This window comes from Babylonia areolata, chromosome 18 (genome assembly GCF_041734735.1).
Source record: "Babylonia areolata isolate BAREFJ2019XMU chromosome 18, ASM4173473v1, whole genome shotgun sequence".
NCBI classification, from domain to species: Eukaryota; Metazoa; Mollusca; class Gastropoda; order Neogastropoda; family Buccinidae; genus Babylonia; species Babylonia areolata.
The window spans coordinates 61,532,057-61,549,493 of record NC_134893.1 but is presented as its reverse complement, the minus strand read 5'-3'; the positions used below and the strand labels follow the sequence as shown (position 1 = coordinate 61,549,493).

The 17,437-nt window shown below is 38.9% G+C and overlaps 1 protein-coding gene across 6 annotated transcripts in view; it reads left to right on the top strand.

Moving 5' to 3' along the window:
* The window catches only part of LOC143292975 (Golgi-specific brefeldin A-resistance guanine nucleotide exchange factor 1-like), a 233,267-nt gene that overhangs the window by 193,717 nt on the left and 22,113 nt on the right, over positions 1 to 17,437 (top strand). For all 6 annotated transcript variants that reach the window (XM_076603709.1, XM_076603706.1, XM_076603708.1 and 3 more), the window contains exons 32-36: positions 6,791 to 7,168; positions 7,657 to 7,787; positions 13,710 to 13,811; positions 15,123 to 15,236; positions 17,166 to 17,334. In XM_076603709.1, coding sequence (XP_076459824.1) covers positions 6,791 to 7,168; positions 7,657 to 7,787; positions 13,710 to 13,811; positions 15,123 to 15,236; positions 17,166 to 17,334 — 894 coding nt within the window. The remainder of the gene's footprint in view (positions 1 to 6,790; positions 7,169 to 7,656; positions 7,788 to 13,709; positions 13,812 to 15,122; positions 15,237 to 17,165; positions 17,335 to 17,437) is intronic.

The following is a 17,437-nucleotide window of genomic DNA, read 5'->3' as shown; positions in this document are numbered from 1 at the left end:
CACTTTATCCCACCTACCCCACAGAAGGCCTGGCCACAAAGGAGGTGCAGAGTCTGCTGGAAGAAAGGACAAAGAAAGGGTGTGGGGTTCTACTGCCCAGACTGCCCCAGCAAACCAGCACTGTGTCTTGAAGACTGTTTCTGCAAGTACCCCACACAGCGTTTTTACTGGCGGTAGATCCTGGGTGAGTACACCCTTTTCATTCTTTGTGTGGACTGTGTTGGAGTCTTATGCACCTGGACACTGTTGCTCAGCCTTGACAGTGTGTGTGGTTGATCACAACAGTCACAAGAAAGACAGGTTGATAACCTGGTTGATATTGTAGCACCTAAATGATGGAATGACAGTCCCAATTTTTTTTATTAATGCATTTGATGGAATTTTTCTGTCAGATTGACTCATTATTTGAACATGTGAGTATCAAAAACAAAATCTTGGTTCATTTTCCTTTCATTTGATATATACTTTTATGCACTTATCTTCAGTACTTTTTGAAATATAAGCAAATTAAAATCATTGGCGTGTTTTTCGCGTTTTTCTGAAAATTTTCTCAGCATAGCCCATAGCAAAACGTACTAGCAGTGAAGGGGTTAAAGGGAGAAGTATTTCAACAATGATAATAACAATCGGTGATGTCATAGAATATTTAAATCAAAGTTGGATATCTGAAAGCTTTAGATAATACAAAAGCTTTCGATTCATTTTCACGTAGTCTCATATTTAACTCCCTCAAGGTATTCGGTTTTGGCGAATAGAAGAGAAAATGGATAGCGACTCTTAGTAACAATACATTCAGCAGCATAAATCACAGATGGTGGATTTCTCAAGCATTCCCCGTAACCTGTGGCATTAGGTAAGGCTGTCCTTTTTTACCTTTAGCCTTCATACAATCCGTTGAACCACTGGCAAACAAGATATGAAATAGCAGTAATGTGACTGGAATCACATTACCAAACGACAAGGAATAAACTGAGAAATTAATCTGTAATTAATGCTAAGGGGCTTAATTTGTTTTAAACTGATCTTTCTCATCTTAAACATTACATTTTGAAATTATACTCAATACATAAAAAGCTTGTGTTTTACTCTCAGTGTACAGGGCTTTCACTGTGTTCATTCGCCCAAGTGGTCTTTTTCGGAAAATACTAAAATCAGTACTACGAGTGGACTTTATAGATCTATTGGCTGAGCCCTGAAGGTCATGGGCAAAAATCAGTTGTGTACACATATTTATACATATTTAAAGCTCATATTCCTCGCGAATGCGAAGGACACCATTTTGTTTCAAGTTGTTGACCTATATTCAATCGTTAATACATGATAACATGTGATGGAAAGTTGGAGAAGGAGACCGTTAAATATTTGTTCAGAGAAAGATTTGTGAACGCCTCATCACTTACTGGATTTTGCCCCAAACTGCCATAAAAATATCAACGAAATCTGTCGGAATTCACAGTTAAAAATAATAAACCATGAGAGTTAATACCCTTGATTCTGAAAATGAAGTCCTTTTTACTTCATACGATGTTTAGAAGTACTTGTACTTGGCTCTACATGTTATTAGTTTAACAAAATACTCAATTTTCATATCAACTTCAAAACTATAAAACCAGAATGAACATAAAAGAGAAATTGAATCGACCATGTTGTACATTCCCGGTGGGTGTAATTAAACTTGTACATCTATCTAGATCCAGAGAAAACGGCTAAATGTTGCAGTTTGATTGTGACAATAGCCATGTCTCCTTTACTGTGGACTTAAAAAGAATTTTTAATTGCCCTTAAAGATTTTTTGAATGCCCAAGATACACCAGATTAATATGATTTAAACAGCGTTCTCACTGCGAATACTGCAGTTGATTTATCGCCCTTAAAAAAGCATTTTTAAATGTTAAATTTGTGAACGTCAGTTAAGGAGCCACGATAGTGTATTGGGTAGGACAGTTTCTTCTCACCCGAACACGCGGGGTTCGAATCTGCTGTCAGGACTTTTTTTTTTTTCTTTTTTCTTTTTTTTTTTAACCCGAAGCTTTATAATAACAAATACAGAACACATTTCAATGTTGGATTTTTTTTGGATTTTTTTAAGTGTATCACAAGTGAGTCTTGAAGGCCTTGCCTCTCATGTTTTTGAGTTGATTTCAAACAACACGGTGTGTTTTTTTTTGTCGCTGTCTTCTTTACGAGATGACGACATTTCGTATTTTTCGTAGCCACAAGCGTCATAACTCAAATGTAATTTTGTAGCAGATCCTGCGTGTTGTTTTGGAACAACTGACACACTGATTCCAGTCTCCATACAGTTTCGACAAAACACATCACACAGTAATCATGTCAATTGAAACATGTGAACAATGCTCCAAAACTGTTCATCACTTTCGCCAACACAATCAGCTGCTCCCATTGTCTCAATTTTTCTTCTCGAAGCACCCATTTCGAAACACTTGTCTTCTCTTGATTTCTTTGTCTGTGACGGCCCATCACTTTGCTTTCTTTTTTCCTGTCCACTTTTGCAAGCAGCCATCAGCTGCATATATCTTGATCTCTTCGCTTTAGACATGGGTTCTGGCATCTTGGTGATATTTATCAAATACTGTGCAAGACTGTATAGGAACGAATAACTCGCTGACGAAAGCACTGATTCTGGAAGTGTGTCACAACCACTGTAGTCACGAATATAGATAAACAAAGCAGTGAATGTTGCATTGTGGGATAGCAACTCACCGGAAACAAAGCCAAACAGCGCCTGAAGTGCCCCAAGTAGAGCCCGAAGCGCACTTGCTCTCTTCCGAAACTATGCCCGAAGCGTGTACTTGGCTTTTTGTAGTGGCGTTCTTCCATATAAGGAAATTGTCGGTCATTCACTTGGTGTTTTCAAAGGTGGGAATTGCCCATATGGTTATGCAGGGCAATCTGACGTGATGTTCTTCGTGTTAACGAGGCTTTGACCTCTCCGTCGATGTGTCACATGTCTGGTTTTGTGTTTCCCCGTACTGTATGTTGTCAAGGCCAGAAACTTGACGACTTGCGTCAAAATTGAACAAAATAAACACTTCCTTGATTCAGCAAGCAATCTTTATTGGCAGTTTTTTCATTGTTAAAGACATCTTTACAGTGGAAAAACTTATGTACATGAAGAAGAGATCTTCAAGAATCAAAATCCATCAAATACCCAAATCACAAAAAATCATCATTTTGGTCTCTTTTGCACTGCCGTGTCCCCCTTAAGGTCAAGAGCTAGATGGATAGCTGAGGGAGAGAATTGGACTGCCAGAAAAAGTACTTACATCAGTAAATAAAACTTTATATAGATTTATTTGCCAGAGAGAGTTCTCAAACAAAACAAAAAAACGTTTGAAAAGATAAAAAAAAAATAAAATAATGGAAAACAATTCTGTAAATGGTGGTATGAAAATGATGAATGTCAAAGAATCACAAACATGTTTTTGCTTAACAATGGATTGGTCAACTCTACAAGTCTAATGACAAAAACTGGAGCCTTATTTGAAAATCATACTTTTACAAAATAGCAAACGGCAATAATGTATACAAAATGAATTGCAAACCATCAGAATTAAAAACTATCACAAATATTGAAAGTGATTTTCAGAAAAAAAAGTTATCTGCGTATACTTAAAAAACAAAACTCCAGAAACAGTGAACAATATAAATATAAATAACTTCATTAACCAACTCTTACGGAACAACACATAAATTCAGTAAAAAAAACAACTTCACTTTGTCCCAGAATGGAAAAATAATAGTATCAAAAGAAATACAGATTTGATAAAAGTTAGCAAATCTAGACTACTCACTGTAGAAGAACTTCAGAATGAAATAAATCAAAACCCTGCCGACACTGTTTTTTAATACAAAATGATAAGTAATACTATTCCAAAATGATGGAAGGAATGGATTGCCATGCAAAACAACCAGTCAGCTATTGGCAAAACAACCAGTCAGCCATTAATCCTAGAAAAGAATGTGAAGCACACAGATTCTACATGAAGCCAAAAGCTATTCTACAAATCTTAAACGACCAGACACACACAAAAGATTACATAAAGCCCTGTGCCATTGGCTTCTGGCAAAGAAAACTTGGTGTTAAGTTAACAGACACGGTCAGTCTCTCACATGGTCACAAAGGAAGTTAGATTGAAGGAATTGCAGTGGAAGATTTTGCACAACATTTATCCCACAATTATTTTACTGCACAAAATGAAAGTAGTAAACGACAACAAATGCACAATTTGCAGGGACAGTGTAGACTTCATCTTTTTTTTTTTTTTTTTTTTTAATGAATGCCCCCTGTTAAAATGTTTTGGCATTATGGTATTATTGGACATCCAATACAACTCTCATTAAGAGACGTGCTGTTTGGTTTTCAAAATAAACGATTTGACAGGGACACTATCAAAAAAGTGAACAAAATTATCTTAGTTTGAAAAATGAGTATAAGTATTGCAAAAAAAACCCAACTAAATCCACATCTCCAATATACTTTATATTCAAGCAGCAAATGAAGTATGGATAAACTTGAAAATTCTTAATGCTTGCAGCTAACGTATGAAACACTTGCACACACACACGCCTGTGCGCGCGCACGCACGCACACACACACACACACACAGTCGCACTCATGAACATATGCTTACACAGTGAATGACTTCATGGAGCAGGAGTGTGTGAATGGGATATACAGTACAATATACAGCATACACCAATGCAGATAAAAACCCAGACACCTGTAGGCATATGTCCATCAATTGAAAAGCACAGAGATGAAAAGATGAATGACTGTTTTTTTTCTTATGGCAGATTTTTCTGATGGCAGAGCACTAAAAAAAAAAAAAAAAAAAAAGGGGGGTGGGGGTGTAAAGAAAATGATGTGCTCCGTGGACTTGCATGCAGCTGAGGCCACAAAAAAAACAAGAACACAAAAAACACAAATGGACATGATTTCTTTCTGAGAGGTAAGACCAAAACTAGTTGAATGCTTTTCAACAAATTCCGAAGGTGTTCTCGAGCCTGCTCAGTAAAATTTTGTGATCGTGTAGAAAGCGGCTGAAAGATCTGGCAAATTTTCTACTCATTCCATTTTCTGTGCATGTGTGTTAAGTCAGCATTGCCGTGCCTACAAAGCACATAGAATAGATAGAATAGAATATCTCTGTATTACCAAGTGTACCAAGGAATATTGGGGGGATAGTACATAACAAGGTATGAACATAAATTGAAAATCATACACAAACACAAATACAGTAGAAATTAGGATACATACAAGTGCATATCAGTATAAAAACTTGTGCATACTTACACGTGCACGCACTGCACACACACATTTGAACAGAAGCCGCATATTACATGTGGATGGCGCTGATGACTAGATCTTCAGGTAGCTAGTTGTTGATTGCACAATTCTATTGATCATACTGGATTTGTTCGGCAAGAATGTCATGACAGCCTTTTTCTTACTGCCTAGGGAGGGGGAGGTGGGTGTCTGGCATCCATTTCACTCACTCATGATAACTGCCCGGCTGGTGACCTGGGGAAGGATAGATGACAAGCGCTGATGACTGTGCGAAGTTCAATGCGCATATCTCGAGAACAGATTTTTCATGTTGTAGGAAGGAAAGGGGGAATTCTGTGCTGCAATGGTTTTCCAGGATCCGGGAATGAACAGTAAAATTCCTGTAAACCAGAAAACCATGCTGTAGGGATGAAAGAATTAACTGCTGTCAGTAACAGGTCACTGCAGTCTGAGTTACTGTAAAGAACTCAGGACCGTTATATCGCTGTCAGTAACAGGTCACTGCAGTCTGAGTTACTGTAAAGAACTCAGGACCGTTATATCGCTGTCAGTAACAGGTCACTGCAGTCTGAGTTACTGTAAAGAACTCAGGACCGTTATATCAAGTTGGTGGACATTTCTCATCAGCAGGCTTTCCAAAAATATGCATGCTGACTTCAGAACATTTCAGTCATTTCTATACTGTGTATCTTTAATCTAGATTTTATTTTATTTTATTTACTTGTTTGTTTGTTTTATTTAATTTTATGTTAGTATTTTGTAGAAACTCAGGGAAGGCTCTCAAGGCCTGACCAGCATGTTGGGTTTATGCATTGGTCAAATATCTACATGAGTACAACTCCATAGTCTCCCAAGACTGATGGATGCCTGCCAGATATTGTTAAGGCTACGTTCATACTAAGTCCAGCCACTTGCAGACAGCAACACACTTCAGTCAGACAAAGCCAGTTGCTGTCAGCTATGGCACTCTCCAGATGGAAGAAACAAATATTTGGATTCACTCTACTAGTATCATTAAAGAGTTCCGTCCTTTGGACCAGCCATCTGTGACATCTGTGTGCTCAAGACAAATTAAAAAGCCATCTGGAGATTGCTGGGGACAGCTGGTCGCCAGTGTGAACACTTACCACCAGCATACATGGTGAGAAAGCACAAAATGACGTGTACAATTGTCGGCCAGCTGCTGTCGTCTGAGATGTTCCAGCTAAAAAAAAAAAAATTTTAAACCCCCCCAAAAAACATACCTTTAGTGTTTAAAGATTTTTGTTGAAAAGTGCTATACTCTGCAATAAGATCCAGTATTAGTTCTGTTGCATATGAATGATTTCTGTGATTCTTTTTTATTTTTATTTTTTTACTTGTGGAGTATCTTTATCGAAATATTAGTCTTTCTCCAGTGGTTTGCTTTCATTGTTGCTTTTAGATATTTCATATCTAGTCACTATTTCACATTATGGGCATTTGAGTACATTTTTGCAGGTCATCATCGCTCTCCTATACGCTCAAGCTCCATGCGGGAAAGGCGTGGTGGTGGACACCCTCACAATCCTCCATCTCGCAGCCGTTATCACAGGGACTCCAAGATGAGAAAATCACGGTCCAACCCTACACAGATCACTCAGGCCAGTGCCTCGGATGATGAAGGGGAGGAGGAGGCTGCACTGACCAGCCTCCATTCCTTGTCCATTCAGCTGCTCGACCTGATGCACACCCTGCACACCCGGGCTGCCTCCATCTTTGCTGCCTGGGCCCAAGAAAGCTGTGGCAGCACAGAGCAGGTTGCCAACCAAGGGGAGAAACCCATTGATGCTGCCACTGGCACTCTATGGGCAACATGCTGGTGTCCTTTGCTTCAGGGTGAGGGGGCTGAAAACACATCCGTCACTTGACTCTGGAGTTTGGATATTATAGAAAGTTTCTATTTTGGTGTTGAACACTTCAGCTGAACAATTATTGGACTTGTTCGTAGTTCCAAAACAAAGTATTATGTAAAGCACACACCTAGGCATATTGAACTTGTTTACCAAAGACAAGATGTCTGATAAGTTTTAATTGATGACTTTATTTTTAATCTGTTCATATTCATTTGCACGTCAGTATTCTTTCTTTCTTATGATTGCTTTCTGTCTATTAGAACTTCATTTATTGCAAATGGAATTTTATTGTGAAATCCATTATTAAATCGTAATTTTGTTTGTAATTTTAAAATGAAATTTGACATGTCCATAATATTTGATACCATATAATCATACTTCTTGTATTGGGTAGGGAATTTTTATGTGTATACTTGTCTGTATGTGCATGCAACCTTTGAAAAGTTGTTAGTATGGTGACTTTGGTTTCAGGCATTGCCCGTTTGTGTTGTGACACACGTCGGCAGGTTCGCAGTCAGGCTCTGACTTATTTACAGAGAGCTCTTCTTGTACATGACCTACAGACTTTGTCTGCAATGGAGTGGGAAGCCTGCTTCAACAAAGTGAGTGATTCTTCATCTGTTTCACAGACATTTTTCTGCCAGTGGGAACGAACAGCTAAAGCTTGAAATAAGTCAGTACATGCTATTTACACACACACACAGACATGTGGATATATGGATGACCAAATGGGTGATTACATACAAAGAAAAAAATTGAACAGATGGCTGCTTAAGAAATAGATAAATAAAACAAAATATTAAGATAGCTAAAGTGTGTACTGCTAGTTTGTCCACAATCTTGCCTGCATGTCAGTGTCAGTGTTGTGTGTTCAACAACTGTTGGAAGTTTTCTTAATGAAAATCCAATCTAGAAGGTTATGATAAAGTCCGGAAAAGTTTTTTTTTAAATCCGTAGATAAGATCCTAACATTTACCTGCACATTAAAACAGTGAAATATCGGTCAGTGTCATTTTCTGATGGTGATCAATCAGGTTTTAAAGCTACATTCATTATTTGGTAGAGGGTATAGTATGTTGATGTTTGCTTTACAGTCAAAGCCGCTTGTAACACATTGCTGGGGACATTCAAAATTGCTTCGTTATATCTGGCTTTCATTATAGCCGGCATGCTGGTTATAATGAATTTCCATCAGGTTGCTTCGTTATATCCAACATGTTATGCTTCTTCCTTTCTCTCTCTCTCTCTCTCTTTCTGTCTCTTGCTTTTTATCAGGCATGAGATTTTTCCAACTATAGTTGGATTTCCAACTAAAAATTGGCTCCAGAGGCCACCCAAAAATTTATTATTCAGACATGTATGTCAATCCTGCTACTGTCAATTGCGGCGCATCAGTTCCGTCCAGAAATATCTGTCCACTGATGCAACATCTAGACTTGTCGTTCCTCTCATTCTCTCTCGCCTTGACTACTGTAACTCTCTATTGTCTGGTTTGCCTGCTTCATCCATTCAGTCCCTTCAGTGTATACAAAACTCTGCTGCCCGACTCGACCTCAGAAAGAAAAGATCTGAGCACATCACTCCCCTTTTGCAACATTTCCACTGGCTCCCTGTCTCACACAGAATAAAGTACAAGATCAGCACTCTATGTTATAAATGTATTCACAACTCTGCCCCTTCCTATCTCTGTGGCTGCCTTCACCTCTACACTCCATCTCGCTCTCTATGATCGGCTTCGGATCCACTCTACGCATACCCAGATTCAAACACTTGACTGTTGGCAGCTGTTTTTCTCTGTCTCTGGACCTTGTAATTGGAATGAACTTCCTCTTTCACTTCGTCAGGTCTCCACACTCAGCTCTTTCAAGTCTGGCCTTAAAATCCACATCTTCCCAAAATAGCCTCCCTTCCCTGCCTCTTCCTTGTCTTCAGTTGGGTTTTTTTGTTTTGTTTTTTTGTTTTGTTTGTTTGTTTGTTTGTTTTTTGTTGTTTTTTTTCCTTCCAGTTTTAGAGTTAAGCATGCATTTGAATGACTGGTGTGAGAGCGCTTTGATTTGTCTCTGCATAAGATTCAGCTCTATATAAATATAGTTATTATTATTATTATTATTATTATAAAATCTTCGATTCCTGATAGTTTGTCACCACCATTGTTCTCTGTCACTGCTTCAGTGAGTTTTGGAGAGGTGAAATTCGCCGTTTACGAGAGCAGTTTGGAGATCTGTGTGCCTGTCACTTTCACTGCCACCATTGTTGTGCTTCGTCTTCGGGAAATCCGATGAGTGTCACTCATTTTCAGCAATTATTGTGGCTTTTACAAAACACTGAGAGTGATAATAATGCAGACTTAGACAGGAGAAGGGTGCTACTTTTGAAAATAATTCAAGAAAGCAATCAAAACTGTTGCAGTGATGAATAGAGCATCAGCTAAACTTGATTATGGATAAGTCGCTCAAAACATGCAGTCTCACATTAAAATCTGAATCACTATGCCTAAACATAAAGGACAGATTGAGAACAGTGTTAAAATAGGACTAGAAACTGTTTACAACCTGGAGTTTTTCTTCTTGCGCTCCATAAGAGTCTGTTACAGAACGAAATTGTGTTCAAAATTGGGGCAAACGAGTTCTCTGTTTCCCAGTCTTGCTTTCAAATATCTGTTAGTCTTTGGGTGGGCTGGGCAATTATCAATCACTTGCAGAACTTTGCAATTTTCTGCAGCCATTTTTTGGTTGAAGTTCAACAGCCAGTCATTGAATAGGGTGGAGTCCATGCAAGCTTTCCTGTTTGCTCTGTACTTGACGGGTAGACATTTTGTGCCCCTAAAACACAAATCTCTTTTAACTCACTCGCTGCCATTAACCGTATATGCGGATGTCGTCGGACAAAGCGTTCGATGCCAATGTCCGCATATGCGGATTTGGATTTTGAAAAGTCGCGCTGTTGGAGTGACGTGTCGGATACGAAACTCAAAAGCAGAACTGATTCTTAAGTTATCTCCGGCCAACTTTTCATTCACACACACAGCGTGTGTGCAGTGACACGCTCATTAGCAGACGACAATGAAGCATACCCTTGGTCAGCTCTGCAAGTTGTTTGACAAGATGGCGTCGCGTCGAAGTGTTCGACACGGTAGGAGAGGTCAAACGCAACACATTGTTGAAGCTACTTTGGAATGATCCAAACTGAAGGCTCCGATGTTGAAGGAGATAATGTTGGTTCGTCGGACAGTGATTTTGAACCATATCCCGATGAACTAGAAATAGATTCGGCTGCTGAAGAGGGTGTTTACAGTGGAGAGGAAAGCGAGTCCTGACCATGTGCCAGCTGACCGACACTGACAACGAAATCACTGAGGAAACGGACGACTTTGCTGGTGTTTTTACCAGTGATTGGACTGAAAATGGTGAGTGTGTATGTATTATATATATATATATATATATATATATATATATATATATATATATGTGTGTGTGTGTGTGTGTGAAAGAAAATAATGTCACATGCTCAGGTGTACAACTGTGTGTGTGTGTGATTGCATGCATATGTTTACTTATTTTCTGTTTTACTTGTTCATTTGTAGAACAAGGTGCTGTAGAAATGACAGTAATAGTACTAATAATGATGATACTGTCACTATTGTTTGTAATGTTGTAAAAAAAAATTTTTTTAAATCTAAAGTGGTTTTCTTTGACTTCATGTAAAAAAACTTACCACATTATGCTTCCATTCACATAAATATTTAGAATAAACAAGGGAATAAGCAAACAAATAATTTAAACAACAATAAGAAGAAAGAGTCAGACCTGCATGATCATTTAAGTGTGTGTATGGTTGCAGGGCATGTTGCTGTGCTGAAGTGGCAAGACAAAAAACCAGTTCATGTGCTGACAACAGTCATGCTGCCAACTACCATGGTCAGTGTGACAACACGACACCGTCCTGAAAGACAGAAGCCAGCTGCAGTACAAGACTACATCACCAACATGGCTGGAGTGGATATGAGTGACCAGCTACTGCAAGTGCAAGGTCTGTGAAGACCTGTTCAAGCATCACAACACACCAAAACACCAAACTGCCAACTGGTGTCCAAAATGTGGAGTTCCACTGTGTGTGAAGCTGTGCCCAGGACTCAACATCACCTGCCATGAGCTTTTTCACTCCAGACAAGACTATTGTCAGTGATAATACATCAGGTTTTTGTGTGCAGTGAACTCCCTTTTTTTATGTAGAGACAATATTTTCTTTTGTGTGCGTGATTTTCAACTTTCTCCACCATCTGTTCATACTTTATTGCATGTACTAGGTCTTCAGTTCCTCAAATAGTGTTAGGATGTGATGTGGAACATTTGTAAGCTGTTCAAGGACACTTGGTATACCTTTCTGATGGGTGCAAAAATGCTAGAAAATACACAAAAAATGAATACCGTGATCATCAACAAGATGGTGAGTAAATAATTTAATTTTTTGCACAAATATGGAACAACATTCACTGAATACACATACTAAATTTCAATTGTCTGGGTGTTTTGTTTGTTTTTTTTGAGATTTTTTTTTCCATCCTATACAAACCCTGGGTTTTCAGGGATTCGCAAGGGCCAAAACTCTTGGCATGGAGTGAGTTAAAACTTGCCTATGGTGAGCAGGGGCACTTTTTCAGTACCATCTATATTGGCACAATCCATGACTGTAATGTGTTCCTTTGACTTTTTCCCTCCATAGCATTTGTCTGCTTTAAAAGCATGAGTCTTGTCAGGAAGCACTCGCCAGTATATCCCTGTTTCATCTGCGTTCAACACATCAGCAGGCTAGTACGCTAGTACAGTCCAAGAGTTAGTCTGAGGACATCATTCACCTAGGCTTCAGTTGACACTTCATCATCAGACTTTCTCTCTCCACATACAGCTTTAAGACTATGTTGTGCCTTTTCTTGAATCGAGTCAGCCAGCCTTCACTGCATTTTCAGTCAGCATTCCCAAGTATGCACGAAATTTCTTCAGCTTTTGCTCTCATGAAAGGTCCAGTCACAGGAACATTTTGTCTTCTGCACAACACAGCATGAACACCCACATTAGTAGTGCATGCATGTTCGACAGCAAACGCAATGCTTACCAGACAGTGGTAGGCTACCATTCAGTCTGCCCATGCATACCCATGTGTATAGTGTGTGTATATGGATAAAATCATGTTTTAAAAAAGCGAGTGTAATAAACAAGCTATTAAGTAGGACCTATGGCTTGAAATGATGGGATAATTTAAGACAACACACACACACACACACACACACACAGATGGTGATGATGATGATGCTACAATCATAATGATGGTTTGATGCATGGGTAAATATTCTTCCACTTTACCTTGTGTATACATCAAAACCATTCGAGAGGTTCTTTTTCAATGTCCTTGTGCCATGCACATTACATCTTCTGGTGTGCTGCGGTGTCTGCACCTCCAGAATACTGACTTTATCCTTCTCTTTGGAAGCCAGGATTGTTGCCAGTGTTGACGGCACAATTTCATATTCTTCCGCTATTATCTTCTTTAGCTGAATTTCTTTCAACTTCTTAAATAATTTCAAAATTTTCGCTTTTGCGGCAGATCTTTGCGATGTGCAGATGCCATGATGAAACAGCCTTTGAAATCAAAGCCTGACACCCACCTTCACCCTTTTTGTCAGAACAGGCTGCTGTCCCCAAGAAGAGTGCATTGCTAAAGTGCAGCACCACCCTTCTTTTTTCTGCCAGCAAGTGTATTTGTTTTATCATCAAACTGGATTTTTTTTCTACAGAATTTTGCCAGGGCCAACCTATATGTTGCTGAGGGTTTACATGTGCTATGTGCATGGTATACAGGTGACCTTGGTTCATCGTTTTTATCCAAATGAAGAATGTCAAGACCACCACTCAAGGTCTAGAAGAGGGGGAGAAAATACTGGTCAGTGTGTAATTAGATAGCGTGCGCTCAGGTTCTCTCACTTCTAGACACCACCACTACAAAACCTACTGTGGGTGTTTGTTACTTTCAGGCCCCATTGAGATACCTAAGGGAAGAAAGCACCGAGTACAGCCCATTTTTCATTTCAAAAGGGACTTTTACCCGGTTAACCTTATCAGGGCTGCTGAAGGGCATGATCTACAACAAAATAAAACTGTGGTTATGGATTTTGGATGATCAAAATTCTAACAATGTCACTGAAGATGCAAGGAAGATGGAGAAACAAAATATTGAAAATAAAAACAAATGTTGACAAATATATAAACAGTAGTAAGTGGGTCAATGGTTGAGAGCTGAGAAATGAATACAAGGAACATACTTATTTTTTCCATAGTAAAGTTAGTTGATACATAGACAGCCTTCAGGAGCTACTGTCCTTGGCTTGCTATAACCTGACATTTGTGAGGGAAATATCAGATTAGATAGTTTTTCTTAGATAAACCCAGTGTCCCAACAGCTTTGTTGTGTATAGCTTTTAACTGCTGTTGTGTAAGTGCTTCACATCAGTACTATTCTGTGTGCTTTAGGTGTTATTTCCCTTGCTGACCAAACTGTTGGAAACCATCAATGCACAGGACCCCACTGGAATGGAGGAAACCCGTATGAGAGCTTCGACACTCCTTGGAAAGGTGGGTGCTGGCCTCAAATGTCTTTACTTACTTAAGTTATTTTCAGCTAAGCACAGGCATGTGAAAGCTGCATGGAAACAAGTAAATGCTCTTTTCTATTTCAGAGGAGGGGGGGGGGGGGGGCAATAAAAATATGTTTGTCAGTTGGAAGTGACTGCCACAGAAAAGCACCAGAGGCCATTCCTGAGATCTTTGCAAATCCAGAGAAAATGATGGGGAGGAAAAAAAATAAGTACTGTCATGCTCTTTTCATCTGCCTCGATAATGAAAGGCCTTTTCTAATTTGTGTTGATGGAACTAACTCTTGTGCCAAATATTATCCTTTACTTAGAGCCAGCTAAGAGTAAATACTGGGTTATTTTGATTAAATCTAGCACACTTTGAGTTAAAAACAACAAACAAATGCACTTTGAACAACAAACAAAAAAGAAATGACTCCTGCCTTCGGGAGCTTACTGACGTCCCAATGGCCTGATGTACCAATATATGTTTTTCACACTAAACCTAGTGTGACAGGGAACACACACACACACACACACACACACACACACACATTGGTATACCAATGAACATAGACATCCCCAGCTAACACAGACACAGACACATACAAACACTGATGCATGTTGCACATGCACATGCACACATGTGCACACACACACACATACAAACACACTTGCATAATCTCTGTCCCTGTCCAGTCACTAAGGCCAGTGGCCACAAAATGCAACAAAAACTACAACTGTGTGTGCTGAAATTTTCTTCAGCCCATGATGCAGTGAAACACTTGATGGCTGCAGTTAAATGTGTTATTTAGATCTGGATATCAAAGATTCATCTCCATTACACACAGAAAGTATGTTTTATTTTATACCATGATTTAAGGCTAATAGGAAACACTGTTCTTTCTACTGTGAGTTTGTGTGCTTGCAAAAAAATGAAACACTGCTATTTCTTGCACTGTTATTGGGGTTTGTAACTTTGGGGGGAGGGGGGGGGGGAGCTCACCTTCACGGAGGGATTTGCCCCCCAGACACCCTGGTGAGATGTCATCTTTCCATCACATCAGGGGTTTTTGCAGACTCCCACCCCCACCCCCAGCTACAGTGCTTTTTTTTTAATTTTTTTTTTTTTAGTTCAGTCCCTGTAAGTAGAAGCACAAAACCCAGTGGTAAAAATTGTCAGGAAATTTGGTTTTCATGTTTATTCACTTATGCAGATATGGAAAAAAAAGAAAGAAAGATTTTTAACAGATTCATGAATGTCAGTTTTCATTTGTATGTAAATTCCCTATTTGTGTGGTTGTGTCTGCAGGTGTTCCTTCAACACCTGAGTCCATTGCTGTGTCTGTCCACGTTCACAGCTCTGTGGCTTACCATTCTGGACTTCATGGAGAAGTATATGAAGGCTGACAGCAGTGACCTCCTGGTTTGTCACCTTCCACTGTTTTTGTCTGTAACATATCCAAGGGTACTAATGTAAGTCAGTTTTTTTGTAGGACTGACTGATGTGTCTGATGTGGCCAGCCCATGCCTTGTCAGGATGCGTTACAATGTGCACTTACTGAGGTATTTGAAGGGTATGTGGATGCTGATGAACAGACACATGCAGACACCTGCCCATTAATAGATTTCAGTTGTGAAAGCACATCATTATCAGCCATTCCTTCCAGTTATTATTATTAATTCATTGGTTTTTAAGTAGAATTCTTTAAACTATACATTTTCTTTTTCCACTTAAAAAAAAGTATTTAATCAGTTTACAAAATGTTTAAATTACACTTCAGGATCAGCCACCTGAGAAACTAGCTGGGGTCATACCAGATGACTGGTAGGTCATGGGGTTGAATGCCATCAAATGCATAAACAAACCTGCCAACACTTCCATTTTCAGTGGAACTTATCTCGCTTGGTTGCACCTGATTCTGCTCTTCCACTTGCCTTAAAAAATGTTTTTTGAAGTCCACTCTTACAAAAAAAACAATGAGATTGTTTTGTTATGTGCACAGAACTTGCACAGCTACTGAATATCCAGTGGAGAGTAAAACAGAAGTTCCAGTTGGCAATTTCCAACTTCACTTTCACTTTCACTGCCATCATATCAAAGCATGTGTCGGACACAGGCTATAATGATCCTCATCTGCTAAGAGGGACCATGCCATGACAGTGAACTGAAAGACTGCAAGAAAGCATCCTCAGCTTTCTGAAGAAGTGAATGTTTTTCAGTACAAAGAAAGAAAGACAATATCTTACTATTAGCTTCAAAAATCCTTTATAATGTATGAGAAGAGAAAAATTGGACTGTCATTCAGTAATTAAGGTGGTGACAGTCTTTACTTCAGGGGAGGTTCTGTCTTAATCCGGCAACACGTCTAAACAATCCTCATTGTAAATAGAGAGCAGAGTTATTGTTGTAATGATTGTGTGGCATCAGAACAGATACCATTGGACTGGCAGCATTTCAGGATCTGATGGCAACCTGACATTGACAGTTACTTAGATTACTGCTGCTTAGATTACTACAGAACAAGACTGGGGTATCCATTTGGGGAATTCAGGATATGCATCTTGATAGTAATGCCACTAAGATGGCACAAGTTTTGGCAGAAAAAGGTTCAGTAGTTGATATGCAATGTATAAATGGCAGATACAAAACAATTAGAAAGGTAAATCAGATCAATATTGGCAGATACAAATTAATTCTAAAGGCAAACTGGATCTTTGAGAAGAAGACATCTTTTTATTCTCAGAAAGGTTACATTAAAATGATAATTTGAATATAAATGATTCCTTATCAATCATTCAGATTCAATAAGGATAAAATATTACTCACAAAATATCTTTTCTTGCAAATCACAGTTAGATAAGTTATTGTTCCCAGTGTTAGGTTTTGTTAACTGATGTGAAAAGTGAATCCAAGCCTCGATTAAAAGTGGTTGTATTTTTAAATGTAGTATTATGCATTTGACCCCAGACACGAAACAAATGTCACCAACCTTGATGTTTTGGTGCATATGGTTTTGTTAGAAATAATTTAAAGATCAGAGATGAAGCAATTTCACATTACAAAATTTCTTCAAGGTTGAACATCGGTATCATCAACATATTTGTTTGTTAGGAAAAGGTTTTATGAGTAAAGCACAATCAGTAAAATTAATCCTAGCATTCCAGAAGCAGCCCATTTCAGGATTACCTGTTACATCCATAACTGCCAGAAAAAAACACCTTCCAGTCAGTATGCACCAGGTTTATCGGGTATACTGTGTAAGTGCACCTAAAGAGCATTAAACAATTTGTGTTGATAAATGATTAGGTATTCGCTGTTGTCAATTGACCCCAGCAATGTGATGTCCAACAGTCTGAGGCTATCCCTGAAAACCTGAAGAACATGCTGCTGGTGATGGAGACTGCAGGCATATTCCAGACAGACTGTGGCACTGAGTCCAAGCTGTGGAGGCTCACCTGGGATAAAATTGACACTTTCCTGCCTCACCTGAGAGAAGAAATATTCAAACCTTTTGAACCAGGTAAAGGAAAAGGGAGGAGGGCTTTGTTCTTGTTCACTTTGTTTGCATTCTGTTATGCTTGTGTAAAGTTATATTTTGACATCTCTCGTTTACATTTGTCACA